At 39.1% G+C, this 8,753-nt stretch overlaps 1 protein-coding gene across 1 annotated transcript in view; it reads left to right on the top strand.

Moving 5' to 3' along the window:
* The window catches only part of LOC101981233 (C-type lectin domain family 4 member A-like), a 20,802-nt gene that overhangs the window by 2,446 nt on the left and 9,603 nt on the right, over nucleotides 1-8,753 (top strand). The window contains exon 3 of the mRNA XM_005365180.3: nucleotides 3,605-3,706. Coding sequence (XP_005365237.1) covers nucleotides 3,605-3,706 — 102 coding nt within the window. The remainder of the gene's footprint in view (nucleotides 1-3,604; nucleotides 3,707-8,753) is intronic.

Below are 8,753 nucleotides of genomic sequence, written 5' to 3' on the forward strand. Positions count from 1 at the left end.
AGACAAGCTGTGTGTGCAGACAGACAAGCTGTGTGTGCAGACAGATAAGCTGTGTGTGCAGACAGACAAGCTGTGTGTGCAGACGAGCTGTGTGTGCAGACGACAAGATGTGTGTGTGCAGACAAGCTGTGTGTGATGAGGTCTCCTTCATCTTGGCATGAGCTTGTCGACAAGAAGGAGCTAGGAAGTAATTAACCAAGAAATGTCTTTAGCTAATTCCTAATTGCTTCTGTCCTGCCCAGAATGAGTAAAATCTACAAGCCAACTGAGCAAATGGGTGAATTTCTGCTCCTCAAAGACTAGAGATGCTCTGAAAAGTTTAAATGCATGAAAGCTAGTATATTTAGGATGTTTTACTCACTCGTTCATCAGTCAGTATCAAGTAGTAGCCGTTTACTGTGTGTCACACAGCAAGAACCTGGACTCTGTTCTCCAGAATCAGTGGCAGTCAGGTGTAGTCACACCTTCGTACCAGCTACTCAGGATGTTGAGATAGGAGGACAGCAAGTGTGGGGCCAGCTGGGACCATGTAAAAACTGTGTCGATGCTCTATGCACTGGAGAGGGAGGGGGAGAGGAGTTTGGGGGAGGGGGAGAAGGGTGGGAGGAGGGGGAGGGAAATGGGAGGCTGGGAGGAGGCGGATACTTTTTTTCTTTTCTCTATAAAAAAAAAGAAAAGAAAAAGAAAATGGATGATCCAGGTGATCCAACCTCTCAGAGTGCCTCTGTTGCAATTTGCTCAGAATTCTGCATCCAGAACAGCCTCAAGGCTGATGGCTGAGATGGTCCAGCCTCACAGACTATTCTAACCAGGATTTGACCATGATCCTAGTTCCTCATTCCCCAAAGATGCCATTACCTACAGGCAACAAAAAGCAGTTCAGAGAACACAATGCCTACATTCCTAAGAGGTGGAGTGGGTGTTTTTGGTCATTTGTTGTGCTATGGATGTTTGTCATCACTTGGAGGGTTACAAATTGTTACTGGTTATAGTCACAGAGAAAGTTAAATGAAGGAGATTAGATTCAAGGATCTCTTTCTGAAGGGAAAAGGGGAAGTATAATATAAAAATGATGGGATAAAAGGGTGCATTATTGAGTTTACTTTTAAACAACCACTGCCTCAAATATTTTACATTGGTATAAATTTCTGTATATTGATATACATTTAAGGCTATTTTTATTATACTGAATCAGGTTTCCATTATTGTTTGGGGTATTGTTCTTATACAGCTTATTAAATGTAATGTATAACTAAGAAATAAAAAAAAACTCTGTGTCGAAAAAAAAATAATGAAGAAAAACTGGGCTAGTGTCTGCAGCACTGTCCAGGAAGTCTTGTGGAGACAGATTTCCTAGAAGAGGCGATATCTAGAGCTGTATATCAAGAATGTCACAGAATTGTATGAGATAGAAACCTGAATAGCTGAAGCACACAGTGCTAAGAAATGACATTTCCCTAGGTAGACAAAGCAGGATCAGAGCATATGCGGTGCTCCTTTATGAAAGACCTAGTTTTTAGTCCTAATAATATATTTTTTATTAAGTATGTTTTTTTTTGCTAAATAAATTGGCATAAAATTAATGAGCTAAGATGACTTATTTATCTTATGCTTCTACAGTATGGCAATTTAGGCGGATCTCCACTGAGTGGCTCTTCTGTTCCTAGCTGAACTTAGGCATGCATATGTGGTCAGTTACAGGTCCAGGCACCTTTATACGATTCCTTGGGATAGCCTGGGTTGGTTTACATAGCAGATTGCAGACTTCTAAGATTGAAGGTGACCATGAGCCAGGCCTCTCAAAAATTTTAATGTGTAGGCTGGAGAAATAGCTCAGTGGTTAAGAGCACTGGCTGCTCTTCCAGAGGTCCTGAGTTCAATTCCCAGCAACCACATGGTGGCTCACATTCATCTGTAATGAGATCTGGTCCCTCCTCTTCTGGCTGCAGGTAGACAGAACATATATATATAATAAATGAAAAAATCTTTAAAAATAACTTACAAGTAGATCAGAGTGGACTTTGCACATTCTCTTGGCTAAAGAAAGTCTGTGTGAGGCCTTTTTTTACATTTCTTTTCTTTTCTTTTCTTTCTTTCTTTCTTTCTTTCTTTCTTTCTTTCTTTCTTTCTTTCTTTCTTTCTTCACCAGGAAAATTTCAAAATCATGTTGCAACGGTATGTGGATACAGAAGTTAAAAGTTGTGTTTGTTTGGGTTTTTTGTTTTTTGTTTTTTTTTTTGCAAAGCCTCATAGTCATGGAGAACCATTGCAGCATTCCAAATATAGAAGCAATGCAGCTAAATTTAGATTATCGATGGCACTGTTGCAGAAATCTGAAAATGGAGCCATTAGAACAAAGAGAGAAATGGGAAGGGCAGTTTGTGACCTGATAATACGATAAGTGTCTGAAGGACATGAGAGGAGGTGGCATGAATGGTAAAGGGCACAGGACCAAGGAAATAGGTTCTTGGTGAATATCGAGATCCAGGGATTAAGAGGTCCAAGAAGTGCAGTGTGACTTCAATATTCTGATGATGTGAACTCTGCAACAGCAACCATGAAGTCATTCAAAAAGGTAGACAGTAAATGATAAGTCACAGGTTTAAGTTGGTAGGTGCTGATATGAGTTTGGAGCATACTGCATCAAACCTAGTATGTTTGTGTTTAGTGAGCACAGAGTCCTGCACACATAGGTAGCAAGCAAGACCATAGCAATACATGACATCACTTAGGAAGATTCTGCATGAGGAAGAGGCACAATAACAAGACTGTAAGAAGTGTGACATTTTATAGGGGTGGATGGAGGGAGAAGAGATTATAGGAGACAAGAAGTGATGGTAAAAATGGTGAGCCAAAACCAGGACAGAGCAATGGCGTGAGAGCTGAGCAGGAAGAGAATGGTGTCAAGCCCAATAGCAAGATGGCTGATAAGTGCTCTGGGATAGTACTGAGCATCCATTTCAAACTTGTTGTTAGTGAAATGGAGAAGGCAAATGTGGCGGGGTGAGGAGGATGAGGACACAGGAAGGAGAGTGAAGAAATTCAGCTCTAGAGAAGCCAGTCAGCTTCAAACCAGGAGAGAGCGAGAGTGTGCACAGAGGACTGAGTCTGTCGAGGTGAAGGGGGTTTAAGGAGGAAAACATGATGCATAGATAACATGCTGGGTTATTTATTTCAGATTCTAAAATACCTAGAATTACCCAGAATTAGCTAATCCCCTTCCCTCCCAAAGCCAAGGCAGTTTACATCCTTAAATATGAGTATCTATGTCTGCTTCCCCTCCCCCGAGAGTTTGCATTTTCATCTTACATTAAGCATTGAAGGGTATGGTTCACTCCCTTTAGAGCCATGACAACAGACCCATTCTGCCTTTTAAATCACTGGTCTTTCTATGAGTCCTGGAAGGACCTGTGATTTCTAAATAGGAGGCTGAGGACTCCATTGACAGTGGGGTTATGGGGATTGTAGTCAAGCCCTGTCTACTTAGGTAATCAGGACTTAATAGATCTGTGTGCCGGTAAGTAGAAAGTAGAGTGTCACAATTGTTTCATGAAAATGAGACATATTGGTTATGTTTTTGTTTGTTTGTTTTTTTGTTTTACAGTTTATTTTCAAAGGTATTCTCAACTTCTTGAAGAAAAAAAAGCCATAAAAGATCTAACTTACACAGGATTGAATTGCAGAAAAGACAGCTCACACATAGAAGGTAAGAATTAATGTGCCTAAGAGCTTGGTTTCTGGCTATAGAGTGTAATGGTTCCATATAGATCCTTCCTTCTTTCCTTTTTTCCTTCCTTCCTTCGTTCCTTTTTCCCTCCTTCCTTCCCATCTCTCTCTCCCTTTCTTCCTTCCTTTCTTTCCTTCCCCCTCTTTCTTTCCATTTATTTTTTTTCTCTCATCCATTACAACACAGTTCTCCTTCTCTCCACTTTTCTCAGTTCTTTTCTCCACCTCCTCTCTACCCCAGATCCACTCCTCCTCCATTTCTCTCAAAAAGGAGCAAATCTTTCAGGGATATCAACTGAACATGGCATAACAAGTAAGATTAGGCACATACCATCATATCAAGGCTGACCAATGCAACCCAGTAGGATGAAAAGGTTCTTAAGAATAGTGAAAGAGTCAGAGACACCCCTGTTCCATTGTTAGAAGTCCCACAAGAACACCATGCTACCCAACCATAACAAATGTGTACAGCCTGGTATCCTTAACCTCTCTGGCTCCTACAAACTTTTCTCCCCCTCTTCTGCAGGCTTCTTCAAGATCCATCTAAAGTTTGGCTGCAGGTGTCTGCATCTGCTCCATCAGTTGCTAGATGAAACCTCTCTGATGACAATTGGGCTAGCCACCAATCTATGAATATAGCAGAATACCATTAGGAATAATTTCCTTGACTTTTGCTTTTATTTTGTGTTATTTTTGTGTTTGGTTCTACCATAGGTCTATGAGCCATTTAGTTTCAGGTTCCTGATCATCTAGGCAGTGTTGGGCATGGGCTCCCTTTTGTGGCTTGGGCCTCAAGTTGAACCAGTCACTGGTTGGCTACTCCTACAAGTTCTGTCACACTTTTACTCCAACACATCTTATAGGTAGAATAAATTATAGGTCAAAGTTTTGTGGCTAGGTTGGAGTCCCAGTTCCACCACTGAAAGTCTTAGCCTGGTTACAGAAGATGGCAAGTTCAGGCTTCATATCACCCATTACTAGAAATTTTTACTAGGGTCACCCGCATAGTCTACCCTCACACCTTGATCCCTCCTGTTCCTATCCTCATCCGCCCTCAGTCTACCCACAAAATCTATTCTATTTCCCCTTCCCAGGGAGATGCCCCTTGGGACTTAGCCTCTCTGGGTCTATGGATTGTAGTAGCATGATTATTCTTGAAACAATAGCTAATATTCACTTATAAGTGAGTAATGTCATGTTTGTCTTTCTGGTCTGGGTTAGCTAACTCAGGATAATTTTTCTCTAATCCCATGCACTTGCCTCTAAATTTCACAGCATCATTTTTTAAACAGCTGAGTAGTACTCTACTGTGTACATGCACCACATTTTCTTTAGCCATTCTTCTGAGAAACATCTAGGTTGTTTCTAGTTTCTTGCTATTGTGAATAAAGCTGCACAAACATAGTTTAGCAAGTATCTTTGCGGTAGGATGGAAAAAGGTGTTTTGCCTTTTTCACGTTGTTTTATTGAACACAAACTTTTAGCCTATAAATTTAGTCACACTTAAGAAATGTAGAATAGTACATGAATTCTTTGCCTCCTCCTTATATTTCTCTTTGTTTTAGTTTCTCCCCTTTGTGACCCCTTCCCCTTTACGAGAAACTGAAGCTTTTTCCAGCCACAGCTGCAACCCTGGGCCATAAAAAAAGCTGACAAGTTATTGCTCTGTGTGTCTCTTATTGTATCTACAAAGAATTCTTTGTGACCCTGAGAAATGGCCTGGTGACCTCTCTATTGCCAAAGAATTGCTGTTGTATGTGTATATAAATTGTAGATCTTTGAAACTCAAGGAAGAACAATAAAGGACATGACTAGAATAGCATGTGTGAGTTTATTCTGTATTCCTCAGTTATAAAAACCTCAGGCTCAGTTTTGCTTTGCTATGGATCTCTTCCTTGAACCCCAGAGGTAGTGTTGAAGTGGTAGACTCTCAAGCTATCGTTAACTTTACTTGTATCTGAGTTTTGTGCAGGCTTTTAGATATGGATCTATTTGCATTCTTCTACATGCAGACATTCAGTTAGACCAGCATCATTAGTTGAAGAAGCTTTTACCCCCATTGTTTATTTCTGGCTTCTTTTTTTTTTTTTTAAATCAGGTGACCATAGGTGTGTGGATTCATGCCTGCGTCTTCCATTGAATTCCATTAATCAATGTGTCTGTTGTTATGCCAATATCATGCAGCTTTTATTACTACACCTCTGTAGTATACCTTGAAATGAGAGATGGTGATACCTCTGGAAGTTCTTTTATTGTACAGGATTGTTTTAAGTATCCTGTTTTTTTATTTTTTGTTCTTCCATATGAAGTTGAGAATTGTCTTTCCAAGGTCTGTAAAAAATTGTTTTGAAACTTTGATGGTGATTGCATTGAATCTGTACATTGCTTTTGGTAAGCTAGCCATTTTTACTCTATTATCCTACTGATCCATGAGCATGGGAGACCTTTTCATTTCCTGATATCTTCAATTTCTTTCTTCAAAGACTTGAAGTTTTTGTCATACAAGTCTTTCACTTGTTTGGCTAGAGTTACCCCCAAGATATTTTATATTGTTTCTTGGCTATTGTGAAAAGTGTTGTTGACCTGATTTCTTTCTCAGCCTGTTTGTCATTTGTAGGAGGGCTACTGATTTTATTGAAGGTGTTTATCATCTGTAAAAGTTACCTGGTAGAATTTTTGGGGTCACTTATGTATACCATCATATCATCTGCACATAACGATACTTTGACTTCTTTCTAATTTGTTTCTTTCCAATCTTCTTTAGTTGTCTTATTTCTGAAGCTAAAACTTCAAAAACTGTATTGAATAGATATGGAGAGAGTGCACAGCCTTGTTTTGTTTCTGATTTTAGATGAATTGTTTTGAGTTTTTCTCCATTTAATTTGATGTTGGCTATAGGTTTGCTACAAATTGCCTTTATTATGTTCAGGTATGTCTCTTGTATCCCTAAACATACATTTTAACATGAAAGGACATTGGATTTTTTCAAAGGCTTTTTCAGTATCTAATGAGATAATCATGTGGTTTTTTTTTTTTACTTTGTTGATATGGTGGATAATACTGATTGATTTTCATATCTTGAATGATCCCTGCATCTCTGGGATGAAGCTGACTTGAACACAGTGCATAATGTTTTTTGATGAGTTCTTGGATATGGTTTGGGAGTATTTCATTGAGTATTTTTGCATGTATGCTCATGAGGAAAATTGGTCTGTAATTATCTTTCTTTGCTAAATCTTTGTGTGGTTTGGGTATCGTGTAGTTTGTGGTCTCATAAAAAGAATTTGGTAGTGTTCCTTTTGTTTCTATTTTGTGGAATAATTGGAGGAGTATTGTCATTAGCTGTTTGAAAGTTTGGTAGAATTCCATGCTAAAACTGTCTGGTCCTGGGCTTGCTTTTTTTTTTGTCAGGAGACTTTTAATGACTGCTTCTATTTCCGTAGGGGTTATAGGTCATTTAAATTGTTTATCAGATTTTTACTTAACTTTGGTAAGTGGTATCTATCGAGAAAATTATTCATTTCTTTTTGATTTTCCAGTTTTGTGAAGTATAGATTTTTAAACTATAACTTAATGATTCTTTGGGTTTCCTCAGTATCTTTCTTTATGTCCATCTTTTTTTTGTTTCTGATTTTGTTAATCTGGATACTCGCTCTCCACCTTTTAGTTAGTCTGGATAAGGGTTTGTCTGTCTTGTTAATTTTCTCAAAGAAGTGACTCTTTGTATTGTTCTCTTTGTTTCTATTTTGATGATTAAAGCCCCCAGATTGATTATTTCCTGCCATCTCATCCTCTTGGGTGGATTTGTTTCTTTTTATACTAGAGCTTTCACATGTGCTGTTAAGTTGCTGGCATGAGATCTCTCCATTTTCTTTTTGTAGGCATATGTAGTGCTATGAAATTTCCTCTTGGCAGCACTTTCGTTGTGTCCCTTAGACTTGTGCACGCTGTGTATTCATTATCATTGAATTCTAGGAAGTCTTCCGTTTCTTTCTTTATTCTGCTTTGACACAACAGTTATTCAGTAGAGAGTTGTTCAGCTTCAGTGAGTCTGTAGGCTTTATGTTGTTTCTGTAGCTGTTGAAACCCAGTTTTAATTAATGGTAATCTGATAGGATTCAGAGTTGTTTCAATTTTTTTTTATATCTGTTAAGACTTGCTTTGTGACTGATGATGTGGTTGATTTTGGACAAGGTTCTGTGGTGTGCTGAGAAGAAGGTAAATTCTTTTGCATTTGGCAAAATGTTCTGTAGCCATCTATTAGGTCCATTTGGTTCATAGTGTCTGTTAGTTCCAATATTTCTCTGTTTAGATTTATCTGAATGACCCATTCATTGGTGAGATTGGAGTATCGCAGCCTCTCACTATTGATGTGTGAGGGAAGATATGTAAGTTAAGCTTTAGTAGTGTTTCTTTTACAAACTTGGGTGTTCTTGCATTTGGTCATCTTGGTGGATTTTTTTCTTTGATGAGTACAAAGTGTACTCATCATTTCTTTTAATTAATTTTCGTTTGAAGTCAATTATTTTAGATGTTAGAATGCATGTTCCAGGTTGCTTCTTAGTTCTATCAGCTTGGAATAGCTTTTCTCAACTCTTTGCTCTGAGGTAATGTATATCTTTGATATTGAGGTGTGTTTCTTGTATGCAGAAGTGTTACGCCCACCTCGATCAGCAAGGAAGACACAATACCGGAGCTCTTCTTGCAAGCAGTTTTATTCAGGACCTTTTGACAATCGAAAATCTCTCTCTCTCTCTCTTTCTCTCTCTCCGGGAAAACCTCTCCCAGCCCTTAAAAAGGCACAGGCCACCAACCCCGGATTGCCAGGTGGGCATTGCCCATAGGTCCACGCATATGCAAGCAGCTGACAATCATTGTGTGATAATAGCATGAGTCAGGCCTTAGCCATTAATAGGAGTTGATTATCACAGAGAGCACTCGCTTTCGGGATCGCGGAGGGTGGAAGCCAGTACCATCATGTTGCGGGAGGTCCTTCCGCTCCTCCAGCCTATAGCCGCTGAGATACC

The sequence above is a fragment of the Microtus ochrogaster genome, unplaced genomic scaffold, assembly GCF_000317375.1.
Source record: "Microtus ochrogaster isolate Prairie Vole_2 unplaced genomic scaffold, MicOch1.0 UNK1, whole genome shotgun sequence".
NCBI lineage: Eukaryota > Metazoa > Chordata > Mammalia > Rodentia > Cricetidae > Microtus > Microtus ochrogaster.